This window comes from Amblyraja radiata, chromosome 7, assembly GCF_010909765.2.
Source record: "Amblyraja radiata isolate CabotCenter1 chromosome 7, sAmbRad1.1.pri, whole genome shotgun sequence".
In the NCBI taxonomy this organism is placed as follows: Eukaryota; Metazoa; Chordata; class Chondrichthyes; order Rajiformes; family Rajidae; genus Amblyraja; species Amblyraja radiata.
Window position 1 is genome coordinate 71,042,666 of NC_045962.1, and position 24,605 is coordinate 71,067,270.

Consider the following 24,605-nt stretch of genomic DNA (forward strand, 5'->3'; position numbering starts at 1 on the left):
TGTCATACATCTGCCCATTCACCCAACCTGTCCAAGTCACCTGCATCCTCAGAGCATCCTCCTCTATAGAACATTGGAAAATGATCACCAATGCGTCCACAATTTCTAGAGCCACTTCCTTAAGTACCCTGGGATGCTGACCATCAGGCCCTGGGGATTTATCAGCCTTCAGTCCCATCAGTCTACCCTACACCATTTCCTGCCTTATATGAATTTCCTTCAGTTCCTCCATCACCCTAGGTCCTCTGGCCACGAGAACATCTGGGAGATTGTTTGTGTTTTCCTTAGTGAAGACAGATTCAAAATACCTGTTCAACTCTTCTGCCATTCCCTTGGTCCCTCCCCATAATAAATTCACCCGTTTCTGTCTTCAAGGGTCCAACTTTGGTCTTAACTAATTTTTTCCTCTTCACATACCAAAAGAAGCTTTTACTTTCCTCCTTTATATTCTTGGCTAGCTTACCTTCATACCTCATCTTTTCTCCCTGTATTGCCTTTTTAGTTATCTTCTGTTGCTCTTTAAAAGTTTCCCAATCCTCTGGCTTCCCGCTCATCTTTGCTATGTTATACTACTTCTCTTTTATTTTTATACTGTCCTGGACTTCCCTTGGCAGCCAGTCACCTCTTATTCCCCTTCGAATCTTTCTTCCTCTTGGAATGAATTGATCCCGCACCTTCTGTATTATTCACCGAAATACCTGCCATTGTTGTTCCACTGTCATCCCTGCTAGGGTATCTTTCCAGTTAACTTTGGCCAGCTCCTCCCTCATGGCTCCATAGTCCCCTTTGCTCAATTGTAATACTGACACTTCTGATTTTCCCTTCTCCCTCTCAAATTGTAGATTTAACAATTTGAGACCACAGGAGGAATTAACACCTTATTGAGGAAGCTATTAAAACATTTAAACATAGTAAATTTTATCCATCCAACCTTAAGTTATTCTTTGTGAGATTGTCATTATTATCTGGATATGGAGGCAAGAAAGCATATGATGATATAATTAAACTTTCATAGAAAGTCTTCAACAGAGAACTGCACGAAAAATGTTCATTCAAAAAGGTACAATTGAATACAATGGAAGCATCCAATGGCTTAAGAAAAGTAGTCACCAATTAAATAAGTAATATATTTACTGTGCTGAAGGAAGAGAGTGAAGATGGAAAATATTTGTGAAAAATATGGTGAAAATATGATGGGACCATTCATGTTTCTGATGAATTTTAATTAATTTGGAATTCGGTCTTAGTTTAGTTTAAAGATACAGGCCCTTCAGCCCACTGAGTCCGTGCCAACCAGCGATCGCCCATACACTAGTTCAATCCTACACTAGGGACAATTTACAGAAGCCAATTAACGCACAAACCTGCATGTCTTTGGAATGTGGCTGGAAACTGGAGCACCCGGAGGAAACCCACACGGTCATGGGGAGAATGTACAGACAGCACCTGTAGTCAGGGTCAAACCCTGGACTCTGGCGCTGTAAGGCAGCAACTCTACAGCTGCGCCACTGTGCTGCCCTTACAGTTAGCCTTCTAACTCCCTACTCCCTACTGTATAAAAGAAAATAGTAGGGAGTTCGAAAATTGAGTTATTTACTCCCGACTTTACCCTAAACCCCTAATTGAATTTATCTATTACATTTTCTCATGTTGAATGCCTTTGCCAAACTAGAGAGTTTGTCAAGAGAGTTTTCCCACAGTCCACAAAGTGATGACATTTCCTCAATGTATGTGCGCCTGAAAGTTTTACTATACAGATTATATCTTTAATAAGAGATTATATCTTTAATAAGAGATAACTCCACAATTGTAAGAATAAATATTTTGCTGTCATCCAATCGCAGTTTGTATCACCCTTAGATCACAGGCACCAAGTTGATCTCAATCTGCTTGGACCCCAACAGTGTATACCGTGTTGCAACATTCCTGAGACTCTCAAATTCCTCCTACGGTCTCAATTAATATTGGACCATCCCAGGCTCTGGGGTATCATTTGCTTCGTGCACTTATGTGAAAGTTCATTTCTTAAAAAGCAGATAGCAACAAACGTTGAAGGTAGACCATGTAATTGATTCGTCAGACGGGAGTGGCAAAAGTTCTACAATGAGCACAAACATTGCTCAGTGCTTCTCGGGCTCCCACTCACAGCACAATTATACATTTTTCTTCTCAGTAAAACACTCCTACCAAGTCCGAATATGGCATGACTGAAAGATGATGTGGCCTTTCACGATATAGGAAAGCTGGCTCCAAATCGAGCTCATCCAATAACAAGTTATTACTTATCTCTGGAGCGTCAGTTATATTTTCAATCTTGGCTTCTTTATGGCCTTGCAGAAGCACATATTATTATTGCAGGCTGCCATCTTAATGTCTTTATTGAAAAGACAACCTGTCCTCCACAATGTTCCATATATTTTACAAAGTCATTCAGACTTGGCACCGAGCCATTCTTTTATTCTACTAGTCCATGCTTTTGTAGAAGAAGGACTCCATTTTAGATTTGACTATTAGATTTGACTATTAGCTCTTTCATTCCCTCCTATTTATCAAACGTGATAACATTCACAGTCCTCGGTAGGTACACACAATGGTCGCAAATATTAGAGCAATGATTAGCTGAATGATGAAGCCATAATGTATCACAGTACCCCAAAGTCCATCAAACCAAAGGTATGGCTACCAGTTCAATAGTACCTCAAAGTCCATCAAACCAATAGTATGGCAAATAGTTCTCACTCTCTTCATTGACAACCATCCTGATGAAGCTTGTTTAGGGTCAATTGATCAGGTGCCACCTGTAGGCGGTGTAATCCTTTCAGCCGATATTGGGGTTGCGTCAAAAAGTTTGCACCTGTCCGAGGGTGTTGCCAGTCTCTTCGTAGATCGTTGCACAGATGAGGTGCTCCCCCCCTCTCATCCTGTGGTGGGGTTCATCACCTTGATCTAGACGCTAGCGTATCCGTGGGTTTGGACAGCTTCTCCTCCCAGTAGGTTTGGAATGGCCTGCTTTCGCACACCACGTAAAAGCGGCTGCTGGACGGGAAGCCAAAGACAAAGCCAGCGTAGATTGCAGTCTGTGTTGATGTAGAAGGTGCCACTGAAGTTGATGGTGTAGAACTCCTCAAATCTGACAGCAAAGCCAGGGTCATAGTTGGCAGTCTGCAGTAACTCCCTGCCCTTGTTGCGCACTACCCAGTTAGGAACGATCTGCATCATCCCCTTTAGAACTTCCTCAGGTCAGTCTCACTGATGACGCTGTTTTCAGGGCACATGTCAAGGATATCTGGGTTGTTGTTGTCAAAGCCATCCTTGCAGGTGTCTCCTCTGCTGTCACCATCGGCATCGATCTGGTCAGGGTTGGGAACAAAACAGCAATTGTTCTTCTCATCAGAAACGCCATAATTGCCATCCTCATCAATGTTCTGATTGTCATCACACTGATTACCCACCAGGCCCGAGTCATTGTCTTCCTGGATAGGGTTCGGCATAATCTCTTTCAAGAGGTCCATCTGTTTCAAAACGTTCAGCTTCTCTCTCTCTAGACCCTTGGTCATATGATAGAGCTCAAAATGCTTCAAAATTGATCAAATGTGGTTTGTCTTTCCGAAGTTGTGACCAAAGGCTTTGCACTTCCTCCTGATCTGTAAAGATGTTCTTTCTTCTGTATGGGTCAGCTTTACATGGCGCTGCTGGTAGCAATCAATCAAAAACACCTTGTTACATCCTGGGTGGGGCAAGGTCTTTCACGCACCTCTTCATATTGCTCTTTTATGTGTTTCTTAAGTCCTTCAACTCCTCTGTAAACAGCACAGCAACCCTTATACTGACATCGATACATGGTGGGGAAATCTTCCCTTTCCAAGTTTGACTTTGGTTTCCGGCCACGTTTTTGTCCAGATTATTTCTTCACATCCTTAATATTGCATTTCTTAACTGGTAACTTACTCTTCTTCTTCCAATATGGTTGAAAATACTCATATGAAGAGCCATTCTTAACTTTAATTTCTCTGTCATCTTCACTTGATAAATACCTTTCAGAAAGATCACTGGACTCCAATCCATCCACAACATCATTTCTTCTAGAAAAAGATGCTTCATTGCAGTTAACTGTTTTTTCCCCACATTTAATGGTTGAGTTGCATCTTGTACCTGAACGTTTTCCCAAGAGCACTCTGTATATTCAGGATCTGAGCACAAGAACATATCCTTCTTTAATGGGGATTCCGAGTTGTCCACATTCACCGGCCGCAAAGTGGCTCCACTGTATGTACAAGGCTGAAAGTCAGCTAACACTGGGACAGGTTGATGCTTCGCAACATTATCACCCTCATCATTTTCAGTCACTGTTCCATTCCAAGGTGAAAGGGTTATTGAACCATCCAGAACTTCCTCCATTGAGTCCTTATTTCTTCTGGATAGGCACTGTCCCTCATTCAAAACTATGCTGTAACGAATGCATGTCCAGGATGTACAGTAACTGTGGCCCTCTGTTATCAGAGTTCTGAACAGTCCTTCCAATTGCTAGTATTCTGCCTGATGCACCTCTACCCCATTGCAGACATTAGACTTTGTCTCTGGAACTGGTGTGCTATAATGCTCAGAACTATATTCTCCACAATAACCTTTCCTTTGCTTTACCTATTTTAGGTGAGCCTGAATTGATTGCATTTATTCATGTTAATCCTTTGTGTCTTGCTGACATTAAAAAAGGGTGCAAGATTCTTTAGACTCATCATTTAGCTGTTGAATAACTATTAACTGGGTTCCTGCTTAATTAATGTTTCCAAACTTAGCTGACGATTCAAGTTCAATAGGTTTGTTTTTATCTGTATTCTGGGTCAGGGGATGAACCATGGGCATATGAACATTCAAATTGTGAGCCTTCTCGAACCGCTACTCACATTGGTCACAAGCAAATTCAAGTTCAACTTCTGTCTTGTGCTTGGTCATATGGTATTTCAAGGATGCTCTCTGCTTGCACTGGAAACCACAAACTTCACACTGCCAAGGTTTTGCTCCAGTATGGTTCATTTGTTGAACTGACAGTTGTTTCCACTGTTTGAAAGTCTGTCCACATTCATCACAAATGTAGTTTCTTTTCACAAATGGAGTCGCTCTTTCTCCCAAGTTGTCCATCAGCGTGTGAAACCAGCATTCTTCTTCCTTCTCCATCAATGCCAACTGGTTGTCTGATTCATCCCAACTCAGCTCCTCACTTTGATCCCAGCTGGGATTTACCTCAATCCAGTTCTGTAACTTAGTTGTACTCCAAAATCAAGGCTTTTCAACTCCGCAACCTGATTGCTCTCCTTCAGCTGCTGTGTGATTGAAGCGAGATGCTCATATTCAGACTGGGCATTGGTGAGCACATTTTTCATCTGTTTCAGCTCGGTCTGTAGCTCCGGGATAAGCTGCCACCTTTTTCTGGTTACTTCAAGAACCTGTGGTAATGGATCTATCTTTGTCATTGTTATAAACGCAAGGACAGTTGTCAGCTTTATTCAGAACGTCTTGATGCAGGGGCGTTTCCCCGTCCAGCCCATCTGGGCCAACCTCAGGATAAAAAGTAGGGCCAATAGCCCCATTGTCCTTTCTTGGTTCTCCTCCATTTATAGTCAATCGTATCAGATGTCTTCAACGGGATAATCTTCAATCTTCACGGCAGTTGGTGTCATAGTAGCACCTGGTACAGTCCCGTCCAACATAGTCACAATTTTGTCTGATCCCAGTAGTATGGACTGTGTCTGTATTTAACTGGCAGTGGCTTCTGTGTTTTCAACCCCTGTGAATGCAAGACTGACAAGGTTGTGCTTAATTGCTGTGCGTATGTGATTAATTAAATGTTGTGGGCCTGTAGGTCATAACTAACTTCCACACTCTTTAGTGTCCTATTCATTCCCTCCACTAATTCAGAATTCTACGGGTGGTGGTGGATGTGAGATCATTCTTTAACTATCTATGGCAGACCCTTTAAAAATAGATCATTATATTAAAAAAAACAATTAAAAAAATATTCCCAATTGTTCCAATCTATCTCCCAAATTTACAATTTCAAAATAACAGATTTTGTTCTGGGATAAAGGTATCTCCAATCTCATCTAGCACATCTACCTGTATGCCACGTGGCCATCGTGGAATTCAGGTCTCCATTTGAACTCAATTCAAAAGGTTAGAAATAAGGAAAAAAATAACCTTAAAGTTAAGAGAAAACAAAGAATAAACAATTAATTTCCATAGATTGCAAGCTCATTACATGACATCCTATTTCATCTGACATGGACCATTTCATCAAAAGGGGTATGTATATGAATATATAAATATAGCCTGTTACTTGATGTCCAGTATCCCGATAGGCTTTGGGAGAAATTAAAAAGACAAAGCAAAATTCTGAACACAGGAAAATGAAGCTGCCAATAATCTTGGTAGGATAGCCTTGAAAAAAACACTGAGCTTCTCTTGTCAGATAAGAGACAGAACTTGGATGAGTGACAACTCGAAAGAACAAGGAGATCTGAGTAATCAGATAAGAGCCAGAACTTGGATGAGTGACAATTTGAAAGAACATATTAGAATACTTTTGAAATAGCTTTTCGGTTTTAACAAATACTAACTTTCGAACATTGAAAGAAAACGAGTACAAAAACAGGTAAAATACACATCAGGTATCCAAGAAGAGTTAGTTAAAGTGGCGTAGCCCCCCTCATTTACAAAAAAAAATTGTGCAAAAGATTAGAGACATCTCTCTGTATTAATTTTAAATTTCCCTCCCTTGTTTGACAAAAGCCGTTCTGTTTAAAAAAAAAATGTTGGTTTCTGTGTGAACCAATTTCCAGAATTGATGCAGAATTAGCAAGCTAGGAAATTCCCCTGTCAGATTTTGTGAACTGGGACTGGGAAGGATTGCAAAAGTCTTCTTCTTTGTTGGAGTGAGAATTTAAAATGAGCAAAGGGCAATGCAATATTGGGCGGGCTAATGTTCAAAATCGGAGTGGTCTGAGCTGTGATTGGACCAGGGGCGGAAAACCCGGGGGGGCCAGAGGGGACACGCCCCCTCCATGTTTTGAGAGGTGGGGGACATCCCCCCCAAGTTTTTGTAATCCGGATTTTAAAACCTGGTGAAATCTCTGCTTTCTGCGAGACAGTGGGGGTGGAACTGATGATCGAGGGCGCCGATTGGATAAGAGAGACGTAGGTCAGCAGGCAATGGGGGCGGGACATGATTCAGCGCGATGATTGGAGGACGGAGGAGTGGCACAGACCTGCGCCTCATCCACAGCCAGGATGATCCCGGCCGGGTCTCCGGCGCTGTCCAGTCCCCTCCCGAGTATCCCCCCCCCCCCCCCTCCCCGCGGGTGGCCAGAGAGGTCGGCTGCAAAGATCCTCCGCTATAGGATCTTTGGTCGGGAATCAGACGGGCCAGCGCAGAGAAACAGCGCTAAACCCAGCTAACTCTGCCTGTCCCGCCAGGTGAGCTTACAACCCTTCCTGGACTTGCGGGAAATATGGCCAGCGCGGAGAAGCAGCGCTGGTATCCCGTCAGTCCAAACAGGGCTGTTGGTTAACCCGGTGAGACAGGCAGAGTTGTGCTGCATTTAGCGCTGGATTGAGCCTCCGAAGCCGCGCGCGTGTGTGTGTGTGTGTGTGTGTGTGTGTGTGTGTGTGTGTGTGTGTGTGTGTGTGTGTGTGTGTGTGTGTGTGTGTGTGTGTGTGTGCGCGTGACCGCCAACAAATTGTGTCCCCCGTCCCCTCCATGTTTTGATAGCGAGTTCCGCTCTTGGATTGGACAGTGATCCAGATTGTGATTGGCCACCTCCCCCTTCTTCTATCAGGGTCGCCATTGCCAGACATAGGGTCTCGAGAAGACTTACTGTTACTAGCTTTGTTTTCCGAACTCTTATCAGCGCTTTCTTTCTTCTAGCCCTTATCTCCTATTCCTTTGCCTATTGGCATTCCATCTGAAGTACTTTCCATTCTTTTAATAGTTCTGTCTTTGGTAAGGGTTTGGACATGCTAGATGCAGGAAACATGTTCCCGATGTTGGGGGAGTCCAGAACCAGGGGCCACGGTTTAAGAATAAGGAGTAAGCCATTTAGAACGGAGACGAGGAAACACTTTTTCTCACAGAGAATGGTGAGTCTGTGGAATTCCCTGCCTCAGAGGCCGGTGGAGGCAGGTTCTCTGGATGGTTTCAAGAGAGAGCTAAATAGGGTTCTTAAAAATAGCAGAGTCAGGGGATATGGGGGAAGGCAGGAACGGGGTACTGATTGGGGATGATCAGCCATGATCATATTGAATGGCGGTGCTGGCTCGAAGGGCCGAATGGCCTACTCCATATAACCATATAACAATTACAGCACAGAAACAGGCCATCTCGGCCCTTCTAGTCCATGCCGAACACTTATTCTCCCCTAGTCCCATCTACCTGCACTCAGACCATAACCCTCCATTCCTTTCCCGTCCATATACCTATCCAATTTATTTTTAAATGATAAAATCGAACCTGCCTCCACAACTTCCACTGGAAGCTCATAGAAACATAGAAATTAGGTGCAGGAGTAGGCCATTCGGCCCTTCGAGCCTGCACCGCCATTCAATATGATCATGGCTGATCATCCAACTCAGTATCCCGTACCTGCCTTCTCTCCATACCCTCTGATCCCCTTAGCCACAAGGGCCACATCTAACTCCCTCTTAAATATAGCCAATGAACTGGCCTCGACTACCCTCTGTGGCAGAGAGTTCCAGAGATTCACCACTCTCTGTGTGAAAAAAGTTCTTCTCATCTCGGTTTTAAAGGATTTCCCCCTTATCCTTAAGCTGTGACCCCTTGTCCTGGACTTCCCCAACATCGGGAGCAATCTTCCTGCATCTAGCCTGTCCAACCCCTTAAGAATTTTGTAAGTTTCTATAAGATCCCCTCTCAATCTCCTAAATTCTAGAGAGTATAAACCAAGTCTATCCAGTCTTTCTTCATAAGACAGTCCTGACATCCCAGGAATCAGTCTGGTGAACCTTCTCTGCACTCCCTCTATGGCAATAATGTCCTTCCTCAGATTTGGAGACCAAAACTGTACGCAATACTCCAGGTGTGGTCTCACCAAGACCCTGTACAACTGCAGTAGAACCTCCCTGCTCCTATACTCAAATCCTTTTGCTATGAAAGCTAACATACCATTCGCTTTCTTCACTGCCTGCTGCACCTGCATGCCCACTTTCAATGACTGGTGTACCATGACACCCAGGTCTCGCTGCATCTCCCCTTTTCCTAGTCGGCCACCATTTAGATAATAGTCTGCTTTCCTGTTTTTGCCACCAAAATGGATAACCTCACATTTATCCACATTATACTGCATCTGCCAAACATTTGCCCACTCACCCAGCCTATCCAAGTCACCTTGCAGTCTCCTAGCATCCTCCTCACAGCTAACACTGCCCCCCAGCTTAGTGTCATCTGCAAACTTGGAGATATTGCCTTCAATTCCCTAATCCAGATCATTAATATATATTGTAAATAGCTGGGGTCCCAGCACTGAGCCTTGCGGTACCCCACTAGTCACTGCCTGCCATTGTGAAAAGGACCCGTTTACTCCTACTCTTTGCTTCCTGTTTGCCAGCCAGTTCTCTATCCACATCAATACTGAACCCCCAATGCCGTGTGCTTTAAGTTTGTATACTATTCCACACAGCTACCACAATCTGAGTAAAGAAGTTCCCCCTCATGTTACCCCTAAACCTCTGTCCCTCAATTCTCAAATCATGTCCTCTTGTTTGAAACTTCCCTACTCTCAATGGAAAAAGCTTATCCACGTCAACTCTGTCTATCCCTCTCATCATTTTAAAGACCTCTATCAAGTCCCCCCTTAACCTTCTGTGCTCCAAAGAATAAAGACCTAACTTGTTCAACCTTTCTCTGTAACTTAGTTGCTGAAACCCAGGCAACATTCTAGTAATCTCCTCTGTACTCTCTCTATTTTGTTGACATCTTTCCAATAATTTGGCGACCAAAATTGTACGCCATACTCCAGAATTGGCCTCACCAATGCCTTGTACAATTTTAACATTACATCCCAACTTCTATGCTCAATGCTCTGATTTATAAAGGCCAGCACACCAAAAGCTTTCTTTACCACCCTATCTACCTGAGATTCCACCTTCAGGGAACTATGCAGTTATTCCTAGATCCCTCTGTTCAACTGCATTCCTCAATTCGCTACCATTTACCATGCACGTCATATCTTGATTTGTCCTGCCAAGATGTAGCACCTCACTCTTATCAGCATTAAACTCCATCTGCCATCTTTCAGCCCACTTCCAAATGACCTAAATCTCTCTGTAGACTTTGAAAATCTACTTCATTATCCACAATAACACCTATCTTAGTATCATCTGCATACTTACTAATCCAATTTACCACACCATCATCCAGATCATTGATGTATATGACAAACAACAGTGGACCCAACACAGATCCCTGAGGCACCCCACTAGTCACCAGCCTCCAACCTGACAAACAGCCATCCACCATTACTCTCTGGCATCTCCCATTCAGCCACTGTTGAATCCATCTTGCTACTCCACCATTAATACCCAACAATTGAACCTTCTTAACCAACCTTCCACGTGGAACCTTGTCAAAGGCCTTACTGAAGTCCATATAGACAACATCCATCGCTTTACCCTCATCAATTTCCCTGGTAACCTCCTCAAAAAAATTCAAAAAGATTAGTCAAACATGACCTTCCAGGCACAAATCCATGTTGACTGCTCCTAATCAGACCCTGTTTATCCAGATGCTTATATATATTATCTCTAAGTATCCTTTCCATTAATTTGCCCACCACTGACGTCAAACTAACAGGTCTATAATTGCTAGGTTTACTCTTAGAACCCTTTTTTAACAATGGAACAACATGCGCAGTTTGCCAATCCTCCAACACCATTCCCGTTTCTAATGACATTTGAAATATTTCTGTCATAGCCCCTGCTATTTCTACACTAACTTCCCTCAATGTCCAATGGAATATCCAGTCAGGACCTGGAGACTTATCCACTTTTATATTTTTCAAAAGTGTCAGTACTTCCTCTTCTTTGTTCCTCATAGTTTCCATAGCCACTCTACTTGTTTCCTTACCTCACATAATTCAATATCCTTCTCCTTGGTGAATACCGAAGAAAAGAAATTGTTCAATATCTCCCCCATCTCTTTTGGCTCTGCAGATAGCTGTCCACTCTGACTCTCTAATGACCAATTGTATCCCTCGTTATCCTTTTGCTATTAATATAGTGGTAGAAACCCTTTGGATTTACTTTCACCTTACTTGACAAAGCAACCTCATATCTTCTTTTAGCTTTTCTAATTTCTTTCTTAAGATTCTTTTTACATTCTTTATACTCCTCAAGCACCTCATTTACTCCATGCTGTCTATAAATATTGTAGATCTCTCTCTTTTTCCGAACCGTGTCCAATTTCCCTTGAAAACCATGGCACTTTCCAATTATTACTCTTTCCTTTCAACCGAACAGGGACATAAAGATTCTGTACTCCTAAAATTTCACCTTTAAATGTCCTCCATTTCTCTTCTACATCCTTCCCATAAAACAAAATGTCCCAATTCACTCCTTTTAAATCCTTTCGCATCTCCTCAAAGTTAGCCTTTCTCCAATCAAAAATCTCAACCCTTGGTCCAGTTCTGACCCTCTCCATAATTATATTGAAACTAATGGTATTGTGATCACTGGACCCGAAGTGCTCCCCAACAGATACCTCCGCCACCTGACCTGTCTCATTTCCTAACAGGATCTCCAGCACTGCCCCTTCTCTCGTAGGTACTTCTATGTATTGCTGCAAAAAACTATCCTGCACACATTTTACAAACTCCAAACCATCCAGCCCTTTTACAGAATGTGTGGAAAATTGAAATCTCCCACAATCACTACCTTGTGCTTACTACTAATATCTGCTATCTCCTTACATATTTGCTCTTCCAGTTCTCGCTCCCCATTACTCCTGCACCTATTGTCTATTGACACTTTAAAAAAAAAAAAATTTCAGAAAATATTCCACATTCCTGGATTAGTAGGAAGTTTTACATGTATTAAATGATTTTACATTTATTAAATTATTGTGAGACTTAGTTTATTTAAGTTTAGGCTTGCTTTCAGGAAACATCAAAATACCAAATTCTAGTCTCAAATTAAAATTGCTGGAAACAGACAGATCAGGCAGCAAAGGTTCTCTGAGCTGACACAACAACACAAACATCAATTGAAATATTGACTCTTAGTTTCAACAGCGGCTACCTGAGCAGAGTATTTTCAGCATTTTCTGATTTTATTTTAGATTTCTAGCATCTGTAGTTTATTGGAGTGGCTTCAAGAACCAGCATATCTTGATGGCCTCTTTCTAGGTTATAAGGAAATATGAGAAATATCTTGTAAGATCCCAATGCATAAATCTATGGCACAACACAACACAAGGGTAGACATTTTCTACTGGGGGTCAGAGACTATAGGATATTTTGAAATACATTTTGCCGGTTGGTCACTTTCTGTTTGTGCTGCATGACCACGACATTTAGTGATATTTCACAATTCAAAATCCCTTCTACTGAGCTGCAGCCTGGATGATAAAAAGACAATAAAAATAAAGGACAGGGATATATACTAGATAACATAATTTTGTAGTGGCCTGGATGAGGTCAGGAAAAGGCCAGACGCCAGGCAGGTTCAGAAGTCGTTTAATGAATCATGGCAAACACACAGAACGCCCGCGAGCAGGCACCCGGGAAACCCCGTGGGCAGACAAACGTCCCTGTCCCTCAAGAGCCGACGGGGATGACCCAAGGAGTGGCCTAACCTCCAGGGACCGCCACAGGACCCCCCCCCCCCCCAAGAACCAGAGGCACAAAATGGACAGGACCCCCCCCCCCCAAGAACCAGAGGCACAAAATGGACAGGAGGGAGCATGCGGTGACCAGCCCGGGTGCGCACCATGCCCAGCACAGGAACAGGCAACCGACCAACAGGTGCAGGAGGCGGAGTAGCCACTGGAGGAGGTACCCTAGACGGAGGGCACCCTCGGTTACGGGGCCGCACGACCAGCACCGGCCAATCAATGTCAATATGCGCCGGCTTCAGCCGTGCAACCGAAACAGTCTCATGCCGACCCCTATGTCCAGGTCCAAAGTGGACGAGCCATGTTCTAGGACCCGGAAGGGACCCTTGTATGGCCGCCGGAGGGGTGCCCGATGAGCATCCTTATGCAGGAAGACGAACTGGCAGTCCTTCAGAGCAAAGGGAACGTGCGGACGGAAGGACCCATGACGAGACGTGGGCACCGGCGCCAACTTGCCCACCGTCTGCCGAAGACGTTGCAGAGCGTCCGAAGGCTGCTCCACCGGGCCCCGTGCCGGTGGGACAAACTCGCAGGGCAACGTCAACGGGGACCCATACACCAACTCGGCGGAGGAGGAGGCCAAGTCCTCCTTGGGTGCGGTGCGGATCGCCAGCAAAACCCATGGCAGAGTGTCCACCCAGTCCGGATCATTGAGCCGTGCCTTCAAGGCATCCTTGAGCTCGCGATGAAACCGCTCCACCAGTCCGTTCGCCAGCTGATGATACGCCATCGTGTGGTGTAGGCGAACCCCCAGGAGGCGTGCCATGGCCGACCACAGTTCCGACGTGACCTGAGACCCCCGTTCGGATGTTATGTCCAGCGGCACCCCGAACCGGGCAATCCAGTGCACCACCAAGGCCCGAGCATAAGTGGCCGTTGAGGAATCAGCCAGCGGAATGGCTTCAGGCCACCGCGTGAAGCGGTCCACCATGGTGAAGAGATAGGTCATGCCAGCGGCCCCACGAAGTCCACGTGAATGTGATCGAACCGCTGCCGAGGGATGGCGAACCCCTGCAATGGCACACGCACGTGTCGCTGCACCTTGGCAGTCTGGCACGGGATGCAGGTGGGCGCCCAACGTCCAACCTCCTTGCACAGCCCGTGCCACATGAAGTGGGAGGCTACAAGGGCCGTTAACACCCGGATGGAGGGATGAGCAAGTCCGTGGAGCACCTCAAACACCCTGCGCCGCCAGGCGACAGGGACGATGGGTCACGGAAACGCAGTGGAGACATCGCACAGCAGCGTTGCGCCCTTAGGACCACAGACAACATCCTCCAATTGCAAGCCCAATACCGCCGTGCAATAGGCGCCATTTCCTTGTCAACCAGCTGTGGGGCTGCCAGGGCGGAATAATCAATACTCTCAGCGACTTGGAGAACGGCATGAACCACAGGTCGCGATAAGGCGTCGGCCACCCTGTTGTACTTGCCCTCAATGAAACGGATGGAGGTGGTGTACTCGGACACGTACGCCAACTGCCGCTGCTGCCGCACAGACCACAGGTCTGAAACGTTGGCAAACGCGAATGTTAGTGGCTTGTGATCCGTGAAGGCAGTAAAAGGTCTCCCCTCCAGGAAGTAGCGAAAGTGACATATGGCAAGGTACAGGGCAAGGAGCTCACAGTCGAAACCGCTGTAACGACGCTGAGCACCACTGAGGTGCCTGCTGAACAAGGTGAGTGGCCGCCAGCATCCTTCAACGAGCTGCTCCAACACTGCCCCAACCGCCACCTCAGAAGCGCCCACCGTCAGGGCGGTTGGGGCATCCTCTCATGGATGGACGAGCATCGTGGCCCCACCCAGGCCTCCTTAGCACTTTTGAACACTGCTACTACTTCGTCGGACCACTCAACCTCCTTGCGGTGACCAGCGATCAGGTGGTAAAGCGGGCGCGTGATTGTGGCCGCCGCCGGCAGGAAACGGTGATAAAAGCAACCATCCCCACGAATTCCTGGAGGCCCTTAACTGTGGTCGGACGGGGGATCCACCCTGGCCGGCAGAGGCACCAGCCCTTGTGGAGTTACATGGTGGCCAAGGAAGTCGATGGCCGTCACCCCAAAACGGCACTTGGACGAGTTGATTGCCAATCCATAATCACTGAGGCGCTGACACAGCTGACGGAGGTGGATGCAGTGCTCCTGCCGCGAGCGGCTGGCCACGAGTATGTCGTCCAAGTAGACGAATACAAGTCCAGTCCATGGCACACACAGTCCATAAGCCACTGGAAGGCCTGCGCGGCGGTCTTCAACCCAAACGGAATCCGCAAAAACAGTCCAAACGGTGTAATAATTGCTGTCTTAGGAATATCGTCTGGGTGGACCGGAACAAGGCCGACCTTGGAGAACACCGATGCTCCGGCCAGATGGGCATTGAAGTCCTCAATGTGCGGGGCCAGGTACCTGTCGGCGACAGTCGCATCATTCAGATGATGGTAATCCCCACATGGGCGCCAGCCCTCTCCTGCTTTGGGGACCATGTGGAGCAGTGACGCCCATGGGCTATCGGAGGGGCGCATGATGCCCATCGCCTCCATCCTCCCGAGCTGAGACGGAGCTTGTCCGGCGCGAGACGATGCTCCCGGGCATGCTAGTAGTCAGAATATGGTGCTCCACCCCATGCTTGGGGGCGGAGGAGCGAAAGTGGGGTTCGAGGATGTCCGGAAAATCCGACAGGATGCGTGCGAAAGTCGCATCCACGGACGACAGGGGGCCATCAGGGCGTGCAACCAGATCACCATAGAAGACTACTCCAGCATGACGGAGTGCACCAGGCGATGCCGCTTGACATCCACGAGGAGTGAATGGGCTCGAAAGAAGTCGGCGCCCAGCAGCGGCTGTGAAACGTCGGCGATGACAAACTCCCACGAAAAGCAGCTGTGGCCAAAGTTGAGCGAGATGGTGCAAACTCTGTAGGTGCGAATAGCGCTCCCGTTCGCCGCGGTGAGGAGGTGGCCATATTTGCCCGCACGGATGTCAGCGATGGAGGGATGCAGCACACTCACCTCTGTCCCAGTGTCCACGAGGAACCGACCGCCAGTGAGGCGATCCCAGGCGAAGACGCGATGAATATGGCCGGCCGTCTAAAGGAATCACTGACGACCGGCCCTGCGCTTCCCGGGAACGCACAGGTGGGGCAACATTGCCTTGCTGCATCTCCCCAGCGGCGGTGATAATAGCACCAACCCCCTCTGCTGGGGTCTGGTGGAATAGCAGGTGAAGTTGTTCAAAAGGGAACTGCAGATGCTGGAATATCGAAGGTAACCAAGGGTTTCGGCCCGAAACGTCGCCTATTTCCTTCGCTCCATAGATGCTGCTGCACCCGCTGAGTTTCCCCAGCAATTTTGTGTACCAGCAGGTGAAGTTGGCTGGGCTGAACCATAGCGACCTCTGCTGGCGTCGGATGGAACTGCAGGCGGGCCATGCTGGAGACGTGCCTGCGCTGGAATGCCCGATGGAATTCGCCGCGGGGGTCTTCCGGGACCAGCCGAGACGCGGTCGATTGCAGCCCTGACCTGCACGTCTCCCGATGCCGCGGGAAGGACGGCCAACGCTTCCAGGACATCCACTGCTGGTCGGCCCTCCTGGAGCATGTCCTCCAGGAGGGCCAATGGCCGGCGGTCACCTAGGCCGTCCATTCGGAGAATCCGAGCTGCCCGCTCACTTGCTCAGGCCAAATCTACTGATGAGCAGGGCCTTGAGGCCCCTATATTTGTTAGCTAAAGGGGGGGCGCTGAGGTAAGGTTTAACCCGCCTCGCAGTCGCCTGGTCAAGAGCACTGACCACGTAAAAGTACTTAGTTCTATCTACCGTCATCCCTCGCAGAGCAAACTGTGCCTCTGCCTGTTGGATCCAGATATCAGACTCATCGGTACACAAAGTCGGTTGTTTAAGCGCAACGGCGTTGTTTTCAGTCACGATGTGTGATGAACGTCGGGGTCACCAGTTGTAGTGGCCTGGACAAGGTCAGGAAAAGGCCAGATGCCTGGCAGGTTCAGAAGTCGTTTAATGAATCATGGCTAACACACAGAACACCCACAAGCAGGCACCCGGGAAACCCCATGGGCAGACAAACGTCCCTGTCCCTTAAGAGCCGAGGGGGATGACCCAAGGAGTGGCCTAACCCCCAGGGACCGCCACAATTTTCTCTTCTCCACTCCCTGCCTCAACCTCTTTATATATAAAGCAAAGCACACTTATCATAAAAAGACCTTTAGCAATTCATCACGGACTAATTTCCAAACTGCAGTTGGAATATAAAACCTGAAATATTGATCAGGCACCTATTCGGGACATGAACCCACCTCATTTTCCATGAATTACAATGAAAAGGAATATATAATAATTTCTACTCCAGGCATCTGTGCGACAATGCTAATTTTATGTACTGGAATAAAGCTTGAAATTACTTTAATCATTACAGATTTTATTACTCGTAAATTTCAAGTTTTCTCCAATCCAATTAATAAAGGCAGCTTCACTCCACACAAAATCCCTTTATAGATCTATAAATAAAATATGCATTTCATTCTTCTAGAAAACGTTACTCACCATTTAAGTGCACTTGCAGAAGATTTTCATCAACTTGCTTCATTTCCTTCAGCTCTTTTAATACACTTTTCAGCAGCTAAAATAAGTAAAATAAGGCCAGTCATTTTAAGAAGCCAAAGCTTCTTACTTTGACATTAACCATTAAAGATACAGAATAAATTACATAATAGCACAAGAAAGTAAACATAACCTCAGAAAAGCAGCCAACATAATCAAAGACTTGTCCCAGCTAAGTCATTCCTTCTTCTACCTGCTCATGTTTGGCAGAAGGTACAGAAGCTTCAAAGCACGAACCACCAGGCACAGTTTCATCTCCTCTGTTATCATACTTCTGAATGATCTTTCCATAAGCCAGATTACTGTTCAATTTACCTCTATCCTATTGAAGGCATTGGATTTGGTCTATGGAACTGATGTGCTACAATACTGAGGACTATATTCTGCACTTTGTATCTTTCCCTTTGCCCTATCTGTTGTACTTGAGTTTGAACTGATTGTATCTGATCTGGGGGATAGCATGCAAAACAAAGCTTTTCACTGTACTTCGGTACATGTGACAGTAATAAATCTAAACCTAAATCAGGGGCTGGGTGCCTCAAAGAGAATTCAGGTGGAAAAGCATTTTAAATCCTGGATAATTGGAACCATTAAAAGTTTTTTTGTCAATTATGGAAATGTTGTGATTGTTTTAAAGTAGTTATTTCAAATGTTCTCCTGAAAAATTCAGTACTACCATTAGAAGTCTTAATCCAATTTTCAGAAACTGTGGAATTTAAAATCCGAAAATTTAAGATCTCTTTCATCTTGCTTGCATTTTAAATATTCTTCATGTTTTGTTGATTGCTTCAGCAGTGACCAGATATGTCAAAAGGAATTTACTAGTATACCTACTTGGAGATCTTTTCCAATTTAATTTTATCTTGAATTATTCATACACCTGCACACTCAATACTGAGGAATCACAGTTACATTTGAGGAAGGGGCGGCACTGGTGGCGCAGCAGTAGAGCCAGAGATCAGAGTTCGATCCCGACTACGGGCGCTGTCTGTACGGAGTTTGTACGTTCTCCCCGTGACCGCATCTTCACCGAAATCTTCGGTTTCCTCCCACACTCCGAAGACGTACAGGTTTGTAGGTTAATTGGCCTGGTATAAGTGTAAATTGTCTCCAGTGCGTGCAGGATAGTGTTAATGTGCGGGGATCACTGGTCAGTGTGGACTCGGTGGGCCGAAGAGCCTGTTTCCACGCTGTATCTCTAAAATAACTAAAACAGTCAAGCATCTAGATTGTGTTATTCACAAAATTTGGGGTATTTGAAATTTGATCAGTTTGCATGGAATCCAGTGTGGTAATTAGAAATTGGAAAGGTTCTGCCTAGGCACTACAATTCCCCAGCTCAACACGATTCCCTTATCAAGTACTGGCTGAAAGATAAAAATAATTAGGGATGTTCAGCAATTTAAAAACATTAATTACATGGTAATCACACCGTCCAGTTACCATCCTGGAGCAACCTAGTCCTTTCATAGCTAGTAATGTGATGCTCTATGACTTATTAGGTCTAATCATTTGTTTGTAAACACTGAGGATTGGCTTTATCCCAATTTGTTTCAAATTCATTTTAATATCAGGTCAGGTCGGGGGGGGTTCCCCCCGCCATGGGTACTATGTAATCCCGTGCCACCTGCTCCATGGTTGGATAGTCGGCCTACCGCCTCCCCCACCTGGTTTGCTAGATGAGGAGGGGGCTGTGGACCCCCAGCAGGACCAAACACAAAACCTGTCAAAGGGCGGATGAGATTCTAGCGAGCCAACGGCCATCAACACTTCAGTAGAAGTTGCGATCACTGTCGTACATAACATTGTAAGGAATGATGACAAGGCAGACACACCAAAATCCTATACTTCCAGCGGCGGAAGTCCACCGGAACTGGAGGACAGAGATGCGTGGTGCGTCCATTGGAAACCAGCACCACTGCGTTGCTAATGTTTTCAACGATGATAAATGAATTTTAATAAAAATAGAATCACTTCACTGGGCAGTTGTATCACAGCTTTGGCAATAATGATGCCGGTAGTTGTTGTCATTGGGGGTCAGGGTCACATCTCAGCAAAAAATCTGATTTATTTTCAATAGGGGAAGTTTAAAGAAATACTAGTATTTAATGTAGGGCAGCAAGAACCCTTAGTTAGGAGAGTTTAAAGAGGATGGCGTTTGGGATCTAGAGGAAGCCTCCTGCGGAAGTCAGATCACAGATGTAGAATTGACCAATACAATTTCTTCCATTTAAAAGAAATGCCAGTGGACATAATTCATGCCTTAATTTTCCTTCCTCTACCCACGGCCAGTAGCTGTGATTTCTTTGATATTTCTACAAATTTCACAATTGTGTACATCTATTTATGACATTAAATGCCAATGTAGGTGGTGTGATTAGTCAGTTTGCAAACGACATAATAATTGGTGGACTCAAAGATAACGAAGAGGATCGTTGAAAGATACAATGGGACATACATCAGCTGGAATATTGGGTGGAGTGGCAGCAGGTGAAATTTAAAGACACATTCAAGGCAAGGTGAGGTAATAACACTTTGGGATGTGAAATTCTGTGGGGGCATGTGGAGTAAAAATCAGGGATCACCAGCGAACTGATGTACAGCAATATTGAGATGCACGTCCCTAGATCCCTGAAAGTGGTGGCACAAGTGGACAGGATAGAGAAAAAGGCATCTGGCATGCATGTAGTTATAGCCGAGGTATTGAGTACAAGAGTTGGGATGCCCTGTTGTGATTGTACAAAACATTGGTTAGATTGCACTTGGAGTGTTGTGAACAGATCTAGTCATCACACTATAGGAAGGATGTGGTAGCAATAAAAAGGACAGAAGGGATTCGCCAGAGTGTTGCTTGGTATGGAAAGATGCAGTTATAAAGAGAGTTTGGAAAGGCCATGTTTATTCTCACTGGAACATAGGGGCATTGACCTTACAAAAGATAATAAAATTATTGAGGAGCATTGGCTGTATAGACAGTCAAATCTTTTCCGAGGCAGGGGAGCCTGGAACTCGAGATGTAAAGTAAGATGGGAGAAATTTAAGGAGATCTGAGGGCTGTTTTTCTCACATGAACGGTGGTAAATATTTGGAATGAGCTGCCAGGGAAAGTGGGGAGGCCAAATACTTATACAATGTTTTAAAGGCATTTGGCTAGATTCTTGTAAAAGAATGAAATAGAGCAATAAAAGTCTAACACAGGCAAATGACATTAGTGCAGAAAGGTATCCCAGCATGGACAAGGTAAGTCATAAGGGCTAGTTCTGTGCTGTACGTTTCTATGATTCCAAGTTGCTTTTAGTTCAAGTATGATTCTTTGCATAATCTATTTGATTGGGTCACGTTCCCTCATATTAACCAAGGAGGTTTGCCCCAATTATAATTTACCTGAATGTTTAAAATATCGGACAAACGGTCTATTTAAACAAGGGATTTAAAAGCCATCACATCAGTGGTCTGTGCCAATAACAGACTTGTTAAAGCAGGCTTGGCCAAAAGTACAATTTCCTATTCGAATAAAACATAGTTGTAATAGCGGTATGCCGCATGCGACCATTCTCTGTCTCATTATGATGCTCCACCAAGACTTATTCAAATCTTTTTTTTTGGAATAGATGAAATTCAAAATTTACTGTATCCTTTAAATGCTTCCCAGCTTCATCTATGCAGTACATCAGTGCATTTGTCAACTATTTAATGGTTATTGAACACCATGAAGTTATACTTTTTTTAAATTTAATAAGCCATAGGCAAAATATTTTGATCCATGAAGTAATATCAGTGTTATATTAAACTGGATCCATCCAGCAAAAATAAATACACAAATTCACTGCTTAAACTTTGGAAACAATAATTGTTAATTTAAAATGATTTTCTTTCACTGCACATGCCAATATTTTTCAAGCAACTTTATACGAAACCCTGGCCAAAGAAAAGGAAGCACAAGAAACAAGTTATTTTGATGTGAGGAATGTCAAGTGAAAGTAAACACAAATGCTTTTGATGGAAATACATTTTCTTTTTTGCAATTACACAGACTATTTAAATGATTAATAATTTCTTAAAAGATCAACCATAATCGTATCAAGTGGGCGACTTGCCTCCAGAAGCCAAATGACCCGCTCTTGCTCCTTTTTTTGTGTTTCCATGTACAATACTTGTCCTCTTTCCACTCTTTTCAACCAAGATTGAAATACATTCAGGCAATAGTAGAGTGTGTTAAAGAGAAGATTAAAACAGTATGTCAAATTAATCAGCTGAAGCATGGTCCACTGGTTGTATGGAATGCACACATTTGTTTCCTTGGAAGCTCAACTGCGAGTGAGTAGTTTCAAAAGTGGAAGTAAATAATTGTAACAAAGACATCATTAGCATCAGTGATGCCATAAGCAAAATCTGCAGAGTGCCAGATTTTGTTAAAAAGTGAAGAGCATGCTTGAGGATATAAAATGGAGCTGGCAAGCAAAGTGAAGGAAAATTCCAAGAGATTCGTACATACTAAGAGTAAAATGGTTGGCTAGGGAAAGGATAGGTCCTCTTAAAGATCAATTTGGTGGTCTTTGTGTTGAACCACAAGAGATAAGGGAGATATTAAATGAATACTTCTCATCTTTTTTTGCTGAGATCATAAAATAGTAAGATTAAACGAGAACTTACCAGTTTGAAGTTTGATCTGTATTTTATGAAGAGTTACGATGAGGGATTACGTGAAGAGCCCGCTCAGCACGCATGCGCGGCATACTTCAAAGCAGCGGTGTGGAATCACAGATAGATACAGTTATTGAAGTAAACATAGTAAAGACAAGGAGACATCAGTTTATCAGTTTGACCCATATTATTGAGGGTGGGAGCGGAGGGCACGTAATCCCTCATCGTAACTCCTCATAAAATACAGATCAAACTTCAAACTGGTAAGTTCTCGTTTAATCTTACTATTTTACTTCGGAGTCACGTGAGTGATTCCGTGAAGACTTCAAAGCTCTGTGATTTCAAACCGTGTAACAGTTATTACTTCACTCACTGCCGAAGTCCTTGAGGGAGGAAGTGTGTTATCGTAATCAACCAATGAATCTGTTTGTAGAAAAACACAATGGTATTTTTTAACAATAACAACAAAGAAATTAAATTGCTCCCCTGGGCTTAAATTAAATATTTGCAGTCTGTAAAATCTTTCCTGCAAATAAAACAGGTTTTGCCAACGGCTTATTATAAAATTTTCTGAACAGTCTTTCCCCCCACCATCCTGCTGTAGCCAGGATGTGGTCTATAGGCATGTCCATTCTTTTAGCCTGTCGACGTGGATGCTGCCCTGGTGGAATGAAATTTGTACATGTTAGTTTTTATCCCAGCAGCTTTTAGCACCTGCTTGAGCCATCTCGAAATGGTTTGGCTCGTCACCCGACCATAAGGTTTTTTATGACTGACCCACAAGGCTTTTCATCTCCCTCGAATATTTTGGTTGTGTCTATGTAGGATAGTAGGGTCATGGCACATAACCGTGTTTCTGGCGGGTAAGCCCGGAATTCCATGACTGGATTAGGTGTTCCTGGTCTGCTCTGTTTGATCATTCCCTGGATAACGACAGAGATCTGGTCTGGAGCTGTGAGCATGGTGTCCAGTCGCAATAGGTGTAGTGACTGGACCCTCTGTGCAGATACAAGTGCCATCAACATGAGTGTTTTGAGCATAGATTGTTCCAGGTTGAGGGATCTGGCTGGTGGCCATCCCCTGAGGTATGTCAGGACCACACTGACATCCCATGTATGGGTGTACCTTGGTCTAGGGGGTTAGAGTTGTAAATACCCTTGATTAGTTTGACCACCAGTGAGTGGGACCCCATGGCCTGTTGTCCTGGAGCTGGTTTTAAATAGACAGGTAGGGCACTTCTAGCTGTGTTGATGGCTCTGTAGCTGAGTCCTTCATCGTGGTGAAGGTTCGCCAGGAATTCCAGTACGTTGGTAACTTTAGCGGTTGAGTAGGTGGTCCCTGTATCCAAGCAGTACTTCTCCCATTTTTTGATGCTGGACAAGTGCTGTTTTTTAGTGGATGTTCGGAGGGATGCTGACATGGTGTCGACGGTTTGTTCTGATAATCCCAGTCCCAGAAGTGGTTTGTGCAGAATCTGCAATCCAGGAGTTTGATTTTTTCATGGCACGGGTGGCTTGTGCCCGACACTGGGTGTTAATAACTCTGGGTCACTGGGGAATACCATCGGAGTTTCAACAACCATGTCATGGAGTATTGGGAACCATGGCTGCGTAGGCCAGTCGGGTACTATCAAAATACCTGAAGCAGAGTCCATTTGTATTGTGCGTAGTCCCCGACTGATGAGGCAGAAGGGAGGAAATGCATAGAAGAAGAATTTCCCCAATCCAGCGCGAACGCATCTACCGCTGCTGCCTCAGGTCTGGTTCCCAAGCGACATACATAGGTACCTGGTGATTTAGCCTGGATGCAAATAAATCGATACCTGGCGTGCCATATTGCTTGATAACTTTTGCGAAAAAATTATTTTTGGGTTTTAACATCCATTCGATGTTGTCATTAAATTTACGTGGCCTGGTGTCTGCCACTGCATTTAGCTTACCTGGCAGGTAAGTTGCTGATAGCCAAATATGTCTTTCGACACACCATTGCCAAATTGTGTTGACCAACTTGTCGCATGATACCGATTTTATGCCGTCCATATGGTTAATGTAGGCCACCACCGTAGTATTTATCTATTTGTAACCGTACATGCAAGTGATGCATATTTGTGCATATGCTTTAAACCATAAAAGTCACCCATCTCTAGATAATTAATGCCCAGTGTAAGTGGTAATGATGACTCCGGGTTAGTCCATCTATTACCTGTGCTAGATATAGAGTTAGTTGCTCCCCAGCCTTGAGCACTGGCATCTGTTTGGATAACTAACATAGGGTTAGTGATGATAATAGGGCTGTAAACTATGCCAAATGTTTTTTGCCCACCACTGTAATTCTGATATTGCTTCAGTGGGTAACTTCATGACACGATCATAATGACCTGTATGTTGTTTTTGGTGCAAAGGTCCGAATTATGTAGCCGGAAAATGCTGCTACCATTTTTCCAATTACTCTGTTACT

At 44.9% G+C, this 24,605-nt stretch overlaps 1 protein-coding gene across 4 annotated transcripts in view; it reads right to left on the reverse strand.

Moving 5' to 3' along the window:
- orc4 (origin recognition complex subunit 4) overlaps positions 1-24,605 on the reverse strand; it is a 113,291-nt gene that overhangs the window by 49,648 nt on the left and 39,038 nt on the right. For all 4 annotated transcript variants that reach the window (XM_033024715.1, XM_033024716.1, XM_033024717.1 and 1 more), the window contains exon 5: positions 17,448-17,523. In XM_033024715.1, coding sequence (XP_032880606.1) covers positions 17,448-17,523 — 76 coding nt within the window. The remainder of the gene's footprint in view (positions 1-17,447; positions 17,524-24,605) is intronic.